The 12,074-nt window shown below is 46.4% G+C and overlaps 1 protein-coding gene across 1 annotated transcript in view; it reads right to left on the reverse strand.

Annotated features, from left to right (window-relative positions):
- The window catches only part of MXRA5 (matrix remodeling associated 5), a 34,393-nt gene extending 31,635 nt beyond the window's left edge, over window positions 1–2,758 (reverse strand). Inside the window, exon 1 of the mRNA XM_010383487.2 lies at window positions 2,621–2,758. Within this exon, the coding sequence (XP_010381789.2) occupies window positions 2,621–2,667 (47 nt within the window). The 5' untranslated portion in view covers window positions 2,668–2,758. The remainder of the gene's footprint in view (window positions 1–2,620) is intronic.
- Between the last annotated feature and the right edge of the window lie 9,316 nt (window positions 2,759–12,074).

A 12,074-nucleotide genomic window follows, 5' to 3' on the forward strand; every position in this document is an offset into this window, starting at 1 on the left:
TGTGCATCAGGGTTTCAAGCTTCCCAGGACTTCACACGATGTGTTGTAGTGATGGTTAAACCATGGGAATTGAGAAAGATGAAACATTATTTTTTCTAAACTTTTCACCATTCACTTTAATCATGACTATAGAATATAGTCTTGATTCTTGGCTTGGATACTATGAGTTGGAAATCTATCTTGCACTCTGTAATTGTGGGTATGAAATAGAGAGAGGAGAGAGCGAGAGAGAGCGAGAGGGAGAAACAAGAAAAAGAGAGGTTTATATTTATGTTTCTATAATAAAAGAAATAATAAAATATTGTGTTTCTGCCTCCAACAACGACTGAGCTATTATATATTGCATATATTTGAATTTAAAACTTCCCAAGAAAAGTGTTTATTCTATTCTTTCCTTTAATGATATTTCTCAAACCTTTAATTCTAGCTTCTTGAAGAGCTTGAAGAGGTATTTGCTAGAAGGATATTCATCCTGTTGTTTCTGGATTTATTGACTATCTTTATTATTATTATTATTATTATTATTATTATTATTATTGTCTTGGAAAAGCCAGAGAGTTTTTCTGATGATTTAGAGTTGCTGTTAATCTGGGAGGAAGTTTGGGGAAACCTCTGATCATTCAATAAACAGGAAGGGACTGCTTATGAAATATATTCAGGCAAACAGAAAAAAAAAATGGAGTCACTAAAAAATGGAAAAGCTCGGGTAAATGCTAGATTGCATCAGCTACTTCATTTAGAATGGCGGTGATCATTTTCTTCGTGCCCTGGCAATGCTTATGTCATCTAACATTTTTGTCATCTCTTGAATGGCGTTCACTTAAAAATAGTGGCACACATGGAAAGTAAATAGGGATACACAGCAAACACGCGCCTGCCCATTTGCCCGGGTTCTGAACGAGCGCAAACTGCTGATTAAAAATTCTAAAATCCAGGCCGGGCTTAGTGGCTCACGTCTGTCATTCAGCACCTTGGGAGGCCAAGGCGGGCGGATCACCTGAGGTCGGGAGTTCGAGACCAGTCTGACCAACATGGAGAAACCCCGTCTCTACTAAAAATACAAACAAACAAACAAAACAAAACTAGCCGGGCATGGTGGCGCATGCCTGAAATCTCAGCTGCTCGGGAAGCTGAGGCAGGAGATTCGCTTGAAGTCGGGAGGCGGAGGTTATGGTGAACCGAGATCGAGCCATTGCACCCCAGCCTGGGCAACAAGAGAGAAACTCCGTCTCAAAAAATAAAAATAAAAATCTAAAATCCTTCCTATAAGAGAGGAGCATCCCAAACCTGTAGCTTTCCCTGCCTTTAAGTGACCTAGAAAATGTTAAATCCTCTTAAGCCCGGGGGCGCGTCTCCCTTCAGCTGTCCATAAAGAACTGATTGCACACAGGTAGCTTTGCAAAAAAACAACTCCGGGCTCCGCCTCTGAGCGCTGGAACAAACCGGCTCCTGCAGCTCTGCAAAAGTCCTCGGGGTTTCCTCTCTCGCCAGAGCCCGGGCTTTCCCCGCCCCTGCCTGCGCGCCTGACCTCGGCGCTGGGCTGGTTCCAAGGGCAGCCGCGCCAGTCCCCAGCGTCCTGTGCCTGCGGGCGGACTTGGCCCGGGCGTTCCAGAGGACTCTTCAGCCCCAACTCCCTGTCCGGCCTCCCTCCGCCCCCTCCCCGGCACCAACCTCTCGGGAGACCCAGGAAACTCGCCCCCAGACAACCCTAATCCCAGGGACGCGGGGTCGGGTCTCTCCGCCGAGGAGAAAGCGGCCACGCGCCAGTTAGGCCGCCAGAGACTGTCTGCGAATCCCCTCGGGAAGCAGGGGTGGGGGCGTAAGGCCGTCTACTTTCTTCTTGGCCCGGGGCGGACAACCTGGAGTGGCCGGGCGGGCAGCCCTGAGCCCCTGGCCAGCTTCCAGAGTCCGCTGAGTCGCGTCGAGCTGGCTGCGGGGTGAATTACGCGCTTTCCCGGAACGCGGCTGGGGTGACCCTGCGAGTCCCCGCCGCCCGGGACTTGGACATCAAACCCCTTCTATCTGCGTGATGACTGTCCCGGTTTTTTTGCATGGCTCAGCTCACTCTAGGCGTTGGGTTGTCCCCTTTCCAGGGAAAGCCTGGGTAAGGGTAGGAGGAAAGAGGCGGGGAAGGAGTGGGGGAAGAGAGGAGGGAGAGGAGACTTGAAGTAGCCACAGCCTGAGCAACTTGGAAAGAGGCTCCTCAAGTGCCCTTTCCCCCACCGATTGGAAGAGCAGAGTGGGCTTCACTTAGGAATTCCGTTGGCAGCTTCCTAGAAACGCGGGATGGCGGGGTTGAAGGTCAGAGAGAGCGAGGGATGGGGAGCGCGTTGGGGAGAGGGAGGAAAGGAGGCATGGGATGTCTGGGCTTAATTAGACCTATTCAGTGCATCCTCCTTCAAGATCCGGCTCTCCTCCCTAACTGATCTTTAGTTACTTAAATTTACAGGAATTCAGGTATCCTGATTTCTTAGCAACTTCAAACAGTGCTGGGGAACGGTGCAATCTACCTGCATGCAGGTCCTTTACCCCCAGTTTTCCCTTGGGTGTCTCAAATCCCTTCACCCCCTGCGGGCAGACACGGCAGCCCTGGGGCGCCCTGGCCACCCTGTGTCCTCACCTGTCCTTGGGAAGCCGCCGCACACGGGAGCGGTGCGCCAAGAGCATCCACCGAGCTGGGGCGCGCGAGTCACTGCCGGGAGTCTGCCGGGGTCATGCCCTTCCCGGGGCCGGGGGTGAGGCAGCTCTGCTTCCCAGCGCGGCACAGCTAGCCGGCGCCCTTTTATTCCCGGCACTGCAAGGCTTCCCCAAGTCCACGCCTCGGCACACCCCCACCCTGCCCCACCCCGGGTAGACGGGGCGCGGGCCCGAGCCAAGGGACCCTGGCCGCGCCGCTCTGCGCTCAGCCTTCTTCTCGCGTCTTCATTGCGCCTGGGCCCGGGTGGGCATGCCTCGCCCACTCCCGTAACAAGAACCGCAGGCGGCTCGGGGAAGGAGGGCTCTTTGTCAGAGAGAAGTCCGGGGACCCAGGAGGGAAGGGCGAGATGCAGCGAGCGCGGTGAGAGCCGCAGTTGAGTCTGCGCTTGGAGAGCGCCTAAGCAGCGCTGGGAACGTTTCCGTTCCTTTCAGGAGAGAGAGAAGGAGCAGGGTTTACGCTTCTCCCGGCCAGACGGCGTTTTCTCTGGCAGCTCTTCCCAGCCCGTGTGCAGGCAGGAGCGGGCTGGCCCCGCCGGCATCCAGCTAGCTGCAGGCAGGGCTGCAACGTGAGAGCCGCTGCCACGCCCTCCCGCCTCTCCGGGACTCCCCGGCGCCCGCCTCCCTCCCCCTGCCAGTCTTCTAGCCTGAAAGGTGGAACGGCTCCCTTCCGGCGTGGGGAGACTTCGAGGGGCAGGGCGAGGGCTGGGACTTTCGGAGAGTCTGAGGGTATTGTCCGGGGACGGGGCGGAGGGATGGGGGGAGCGACCTGGCGACAAGGCAAAAAGTAGAGGGTGCAGAGGGTAGGTCCCTATTCCAGGAGGCAGAGGAGGAGGCGGTTGTCTGGCTTCCTGGATAAGTCAGACCTGGAATGGTGGGGAGAGGTCAGGCGAGGATCTTCAGTCAGCAGAGCCCACCTGGGGTAAAAACATGGAGCACAGACAGGTGTGCAGGGCCCGGAAAGGCACCACTGCACCAGTTTGTCGCAGGGTGCACCAGCGACTGCTTTTCGCTGTTCCTCTGGTTAGCCGCATTCCTCTCCCTGAACCAGCATTTTGACAACACGTCCTTAGGGTCAGTGTTTGCCTGTTGTGTTCTTTGATCTACAAAAGACATCTGTGAGCATTAAAAAAATAATAATAATTTTTTTACAAGCCCAGTGGTACCATGTACTTGTACAGCAAATCCTGTCTGCTGAGATGCCCCTGAAGCAGGCTGATAGCGTGCGGTATTTATTTGTTTGTTTGTTTGTTTGTTTGTTTGAGACGGAGTCTCGCTCTGTTGCCCAGGCTGGAGTGCCAGTGGTGTGATCTCGGCTCACTGTAACTTCTGCCTCCGAGGCGCAAGCGATTCTCCTATCTCAGTCCCCCATGTAGCTGGGACTGGAGGCTTAGGCCACCACGCTGGGCTAGTTTTTGTACTTTTTTTTTTTTTTTTTTTTTTTTTTTTTTTTTTGTACAGACAGGGTCTCGTTACGTCGCTTAGGATGGACTCGAATTTCTAGCCTCAAGTGATCCACCCACCTCCGCCTCCCAAAGTGCTGGGATTACAGGCGTGAGCCACCAAGCCCAGCAGGCATGCAGTTTTTCAAAGGCAATGCATGGAAAAAGTATAATTGAGAAGTGTCTGCTCTTTAGGTTCAGAAGTCCTGCCCCACATCTAGCACTCTGTCAGGGGGCTTTCAGGAGGAAGGAAGGAATAAGCCTAAGAAATAAGTTGCTTCCCTTGCATGGAGCCTGGACCATCTTAGCTCCTCCTAAGAAACACAGCATCTGGGAATTCCTCACCACCTGCCTCCCACGCCTAGGGTGGCTTCCACAGAGTTGAGAGTCAGGAGACACTGGTTCACAAATGGGAATTCATTCCTTCTCTAGCTTTCGTTTCCAGTGTGTGTTGACAGAGTTCCAGGGATTAGTCAAATAATACCCTTAGGTAGCCTCTTTCTGGGCATGCCCCAAATCCACTGATTAAATTACAAAACAAAACAAAAAAACAACTGTCTCTTGAACATGTCTTTACCTTTGTTAATGATGTTGCCACCCATCTCATCAGCTAAACTAGAAACTCAAGCCATCGTTGCCTTCTGCCTCTCTTTCATGTCTTCCTCATAGTCAACTGGTTGCCAAGTTTAGATCCTGATGCCTAAGAATCTCTGGGCCCAACGTGCTCTTCTCTCCACCTCTCTCACTGCAGTTGCATGGATATGTCTTAGATTTTGACAACTTCTTCCTCCACCAACTCCTCATTCATCCCTTCCAGGCCATCACTGAGACTTAGAGGGGTGCCATCATCCTCAAATCCAAGGCTGAAGTTTTCCATGGGTGGCCGGTGCCATGCCCTGTGCTTCCCAGCCTGCCTGTCCCTGGGATCTTCCTTTTGGTGATAGGACTGGCTTGTCGAGAACAGGTAGCACATCCCTGATTTTTGTTGTTGGTTCATGCCACTGTTTTGACAAAGTTCTCCTCAGTCTCCATTGTATAGTATTTCCTTACCTCCATGCCCATTGCTAATGTGGGCTTTTCTCTGCATCGTGGACAATCACTCACCTTCTTTTTATGCCATCATAGCTTCTTGACACCTGGAGTATAGCACAGAGCTTGGCATACACTAGCTGTTCAATTGAATGAATGAATGTGTGCATGACTGAGGTTGAATTCATTAAGAAATGTCTAGATTTGGTCAGGCACAGTGGCTCACACCTGTAATCCCAGCACTTTGGGAGGCCAAGGCGGGAGGATTGCTTGAGTCCAGGAGTTTGAGTCCAGCCTAGGCAACATGGCAAAACCCTATCTCTACAAAAAAAAAAAAAAAAAAAAAAAAATTAGCCAGGCATGGTGGCATATGCCTGTAGTTCCAGTTACATACTGGGGGCTGACAAGGGAGAATTGCTCGAGCCTGAGAGGCAGAGTTTGCAGTGAGCCAAGTTCACACCATTGCATTCCAGTCAGGGTGACAGAGTAAGACCCTGCCTTAGAAAAAAAAAAGAAAAAAGTCCGAATTTCCCTGCAGTAAGGAAATCTGTTTATACTACCTTATCCAGGGGGATTATTATTGGCACATTTAATAGATAATATCTATTAATACCTCTAAATACTTGTGCTACCTGTACAATCTGCACCCCAAAAGTGGTTTATCGAAGTCTAGTTAAAGGCGTAGGTTTACGGAAATGAAATGGTTAACTCAAACGTAACGGTTTTAATTCCTTACAAGTGTGAAGCAAATAAAATACCAAGTCAACTGATTCAATTCTGCTTTGAAAATTTCATGCAAGGGATGAGGGGGAGTGAGCAGTGGAAAGAGACGGCTGAATGGGTGCAGGGTTTTAGCTTGGGGTGACAGAAATATTTCGGAACTACATGTTGGTGATGGTTGCACAACATCGAGGATGTACGAAATGCCGTTACATTGTTACTTTAACATGGTTTACTTTATGATGTGAATTTCATCTCAATAAATTATTTTTTAATAACACACATACTAATAAAAATAAATGCCTAGATTAGAAAAATCCCAGGGCGTAACTTGCCCAACAAATCCACAAATAAAGCATTGTGGAATCTCGTCATTCCATCCTTTCTTAAAGTAAAATGCATATTTTGCTGCATTTAGTCTTTTTTTGTTTTGATGTTTGTCCTTCTTATGTTGCCTGCTTGCTTGGTTATGTGTTCCTAGAGCAGGGACCATGTTTTATTAATTGTCGAATCCTTGAAGTGCCAAGAGAGTTCCTTAAATACAGGAGGTTTGGAGTACATGTTGGTTAAATTAAATTCATCTGTTTGCTAATAATTCCACCATGTGGAGGATGAGGAGGGATGATCAAATTATGGGCAGGTCAGTCCTTGTTGCTACAGAATGTACTTCAAGCAAAAGAATGATACTGAGCTCAGTGATTAACAAAAGGTCGGAGCCTTCCTAATCGCCAAATGCCATGGAACCTGACGGATTGCAGTTTGTTGCAGGATGCACCAGTGAAAGTGACTTTCACCAGCCACTGCTTTTCACTGTTCCTCTGGTTAGCAGCATTTCTCTTCCTGAGCCAGCATTTTGACAACGTGTCCTTATCATCAACGTTTGCCTGTTTTGTCTTTGATCTACAAAAGACATCTGTGAGTATAAAAATAGAGCTTTTCTTTTTTGGACAAGCCTAATGGTACCACTTCCTTGTGTAACCAATCCTGTTTGCTGAGATGCTCCTGAAGCAGGCTGGTGGCATGCCAGTTTTAAAAAGCGATGTGTGGAAAAGACATGATTGAGAAGTGCCTGCCCTTTAAATTCAACCTGCTAGACTCATGCATTCAGAAGGAAATCCAAACAGGTTTGCTAGTTCACTTCCCATTACCCAACCCTGACTCTCCACAGAGACCCTCTTTCCTCTAGAAATGTGGAGATAGGGAAACTTGCAGCCCAGGAGACCCAGGAGGCCCTTACCATGGGGAAGCCATCATCCCTCTGCCTCCATCATAAGATCTTTAAAATCCACTTTTCTTGCAAGGCTTTAACCAACAGCAGAGCCATAGGAGATTAAGTCAGACAGATAGTAGAGCTCAAACCAGCTCCTCCTACTACTCGCTATTTCTTGGCCAGAGGGCCTAGAACACACTATTCTCCCTTCCTAAAACCAGATTTCTCAGGGGTACAATAAGGGTAATTTTACCTCTTGGAGGTGTCGTAAAGACAGAATGCAATGCTGTATGGAGAGAACTGAACATACTACCTGCACCACATCTGTAGTTAATATTTATATATAGGATCCAGCGAACCTACAGTCATTTTTTCAACTTCATTGCTGTGTCTTTCATCTTCTTATCCAGGTTTTACCCCAGTGCAGTCTCTGGAGGTGCACTGGCTGTTTTGTGTATGAACTGCAGTTCCTGGCGATTCTGATTTCAATGTGAAAATCTAATATTCTAAAGGACTCTGTGGATCACTATGTAATTTTCTTAACAGGGGTTGTAAAAGTAACTTTCTTAGTCACATGCCTGCAAACCCCACTGCTTCCCAAACTCTGTAATCAGGAGAAGGGCTGACCTAGTGAATACCCTTGGATGACTGGAGGGAAAAAAAATAGTCTACACAGGAAATCTCTACTTCAAACTCATGGGCTTGCATAGCTCAGAAATCCCGGGGGCAGACTAATAGCTAGTGGGGTTGTATCTTTATTTGAGCAGAAACAGACTTTTAGGAATTTTCCATGGGAACTTGCCCTCATCTGTCTAGGGTAAACCTTAAATGAAAATGCGGGCTACTGGCCACCTCAATGAAAAGGAGGGGGTATTTTTGTTTTCCTTCTTATCCCCATAGCACAGTCAGGAGGAATACCCTGTTCTGTTGCATGTACTAAAATGCTCCCAGATTTTCTCAACAGCATACTTTAAAATAGAGCAGCAGCGTGGAAAATAAGTAAATAAATACAAAGAACGTGTCAGAGAAACCCTCTAGATCTCCTGAGCACAGTTGAGTTATCTCTGCAAATTAGGCTGGAGAAAATTCTGCTTAGCATGGTGCACATCAACCTACAGAGAAAACACATCGTGGAGAAGTGAACTTGCCTGACCCAGCTTGGGCGGACGTGCTGATGGGGATTTCTGGGCAAAATGAAAGCTATTTATCTACTACTGTTTCTTACTGGGACCAGCAGCACCTAGAACATGGAACTCACAGACACAGGCTTCTCCGCTCTGGATCCCTAAAATTTCAATTGGCAGAAAACCAGCTGCAGAAGATGAGATCACGGAAGGTTGTCCCATTCCTCCCCACCTCAGACCACACAAGCCAGTGAATTGCAGACAGGGAAAGGCAAGGAAATGTCAGCAATTATTAATGAATCCCTTCAAAGACCTCAATCCTGGATGGGTAATTCAGCAGAAATCAAGACCTAGCTCACTTTTTTTTTTTTTTTTTTTTTTTTTTTTTTTTTTTTTTTTTGCGATGAAGTCTTACTCTGTTGTCCAGGCTGGAGTGCAGTGATGGAATCTTGGCACACTGCAGCCTCCGCCTCCTGGGTTCAGGCGTTTCTCCTGCCTCAGACTCCCGAGTAGCTGGGACTGCAGGTACGCACCACCATGCCTGGCTAACTTTTGTATTTTTAGTAGAGACGGGATTTCACCATGTTGGCCAGGCTGATCTCGAATTCCTGACCTCAGGTCATCCATCTGTCTTGCCCTCCCAAAGTGCTGGGATTACAGGCGTGAGCCACCACACTCGGCCCATCTCACTTTTCAAAATAAAAATGGCACAGGGTCTCTTTTTCAACGTGAAACTATTCATTTCAGAAAGATGTTCTATAAATGATGAACACTCACAATTCTGGAGCTCACACCAAGAGGGAGCCCTAATGAAAACTATGGACTTTGGGTGACTTCGATGTCTCCGTGTGGGTTCATCTGTTGTAACAAACGTCTCACTCTGCTGAGAAATATTGATCATGGAAGAGGGGGTGTGTGTGTAGGAAAGGGATATATAAAAATTTCTGTGCCTTCTGCTCAATTTTGCAGCTCAGACTGCTCTAAAAATAAAGTCTAGTTTTAAAAAGTCTATATTTAAAGAGTCGAGACTCTTTCTTTCCTGCAATCTGTTTTGGCTTACATTTTTGCTGATTTGTCTTCTTTCAGACAAGCTGCCTCTTGGAATAAAAACCAAATGGCTTCTAGGGGACTCCACATGGAAGCTGCCCTAGAAGCTTGTGAGGAAGAAGGAAAGAATGTCATTGAAACTAGTTCTGAGCACTAATGGCTGGTGGAGACCTTGCCGTTGAGTGGCATGGTCTAGAAATCTCCTAGGGCAGCGGTCCCTAATGTTTTTGGCACCGGGACCAATTTCACGGAAGACAGCTTTTCCGTGGAGCAGGATGGGGGTGGGACATATGGTTTTGGGATGATTCAAGCACATTACATTTATTGTGCACTTTATTTATACTATTATTCCACTGTAATATATAATGAAATAATTCTACAACTCACCATCATGTAAAATCCATGGGAGCCCCGTGCTTGTTCTGCTGCGGCTAGACAGTCCCATCTGGGGGTGATGGGATAGACAGTGACAAATCATCAGGCATTAGATTCTCATAAGGAGCCTGCACCTAGATCCTTCATATGTGCAGTTCACAATAGGGTTTCTGCTCCCATAAGAATCTGATGCTGCTGCTGGTCCGACAGGAGGTGGAGCTCAGGATGGGAAGCAGCTGTAAATACAGAGGGAGCCTCACTCACTGGCCTGCTGCTCGCCTCCTGCTGTGCAACCTGGTTTCTAACAGGCTGGTAGCAGTCTATGGCCCATGGAGTTGCAAACCCCTATCCTATGACATTCTTCTTACATGTGGATGGATTCCAAGACCCATCTCACTTTTGAAAATAAAAATGGCAAATGGTCTCTCCTTCAGCATGAAACTATTAATTCAGAAAGATGTCCTATAAATCATGAATACTCAGAAGTCTATAGGACACCACGTGAAGTGCTCTCCGTTTTGGTAATATGTCTCTTTCATGAATTAGAGGAAGCAGCCTTAGTTAACAGACCGGGGGTGACTCATGGAGCAAATTTTAAGTTATTCTTAAAATACAGAAGAGGAAATTAGTTCTTATACACAGTGACCTTCATGTGTGCCTAATCATGAGATTGAAACATACTGAGATTTACTCGATTTTAAATCCAGGTGTGTGTTGTAAGTGGACAAGCTTAGAGATTCACTAAAACTCAAACTAAATTCAAAGGAGCACTAATGTATTTAAAAGAAGGGTCGAAACACTTTGGAACATGCACTTTAAAGATACAAATATAACTCTCTTATGAAACAAATAACTCAAAGCCGTTAGAAAGCCTGGATGGGAAAATTCAGCTTGTAAATGTTGCCCTGAATACCTTACAAAGAAGAAAAAGGCAAACATAGTATTTAGCTTAAACAGAAACTGTGTGGTTTGGTAATTATTCCTAATAAACCTTCAAACGTGGGCACAATCTGTATGCGTTTCCCAGGACTGCCACACAAACCGCCACTAACTGAGCATCTTAGAACAACAGAAATTTATGCTCTCCCAGTTCTGGAGGCCAGAAGTCTGAGATCAAGGTGTGGGCAGGGCTGCACCCTCTCTGCAGGCTCTAAGGGAGGATCCTTCCTCCCTCTCCCAGCTCCTGGGGGCTCCAGGAGTTCCTGGGCTTGTGGCCGCATCACTCCAGTCTCTGCCTCTGTCTCCACGTGGTCTTCTCCTTTGTGTTTGCACCATCTCCTCTTCTGTCTCTTAGAAGGACACCTGTCATTGCATTTAGGGTCGGTTCCAGGATGATCTCATCTCAAGATCCTTAACTAAATATTTTTACATCCTCTTTCCCAGAACCTATGAAAATGTTACCTTATATGTCAGTAGGGGAATCAAAGTTGGAGGGAAAATGAAGTTTGCTCATCAGCTGATCCTAAAATGAGGAGATTATTCTGGGTTATCCAAGTGGACCCCATGTAATTGCAAGGGCTCTTAAAAGTAGAAGAGGGAGGCAGAAATGGAGGTTAGAATGATGAGATGTGAAACGGTCTCTGCTGGTTGTTGCTGGTTTTGAAGATGAAGGAAGAAACCACATGCCAAGGAGTGCAGGCAGCCTCTAGGAGGTACAAATTGCAAGGAAATGGATTCTTTCCTGCATCCTCCAGAAGGAACCAACCTGGCTGACACTTTGATTTTAGCCCCAGGAGACTCATTTAGGACTTCTGATTTCTAGAACTGCACGTGAATAAATGTGCATTGTTTTCAACCAGCATTTTTGGTATTTGTTTTAGCAGCCACGAGAAACTCATACAGACCTCTTGCACAGGGTCTACCATCTGTCCTGATCATTGACACGTGATTTGTGAGCTGACTCCCTGGACAGGCATGCAGTTGCTGAAGGGAAGATTTGACACTTTACCAAATCCACTACTCCTCTGGTAAGGAGCTAGAGGAAAGAATGAAGAACCAACACATGAAGGTAGGTTTTGCTTTGTTTTTATTATTATGTTATATTGTATTTTTATTATGAGGCAGAGTATTTTACCCACGGGTTTTTATTTTGAAAATTATTAGACATGATCGATTATTAATATTATCTGATAGTATAATTATTAATTATTAATATTTTATCGAATAATATAATATCTTATCTAATGATATTAGATAAGACTAAATTATTATAAGATAATTGTGTATGATCAGTCTTTCCTCATTTATTTCTCAGGCATAATCATTGTAAAGATAGGCATAAGTATGAGTGTTATTCTTTCATTATTTAAAATATTTTAATTGGTGCACATCTATATGTATTAATACATGATTCACTATATACAAAAATTCTGAGAAGTTAAAAGAAATTCCTAAAGGCCACTTCGTGTTTAAGACTGGAAGAAGAGAGAGGGG

Source organism: Rhinopithecus roxellana, chromosome 7, assembly GCF_007565055.1.
Source record: "Rhinopithecus roxellana isolate Shanxi Qingling chromosome 7, ASM756505v1, whole genome shotgun sequence".
Taxonomy (NCBI): domain Eukaryota; kingdom Metazoa; phylum Chordata; class Mammalia; order Primates; family Cercopithecidae; genus Rhinopithecus; species Rhinopithecus roxellana.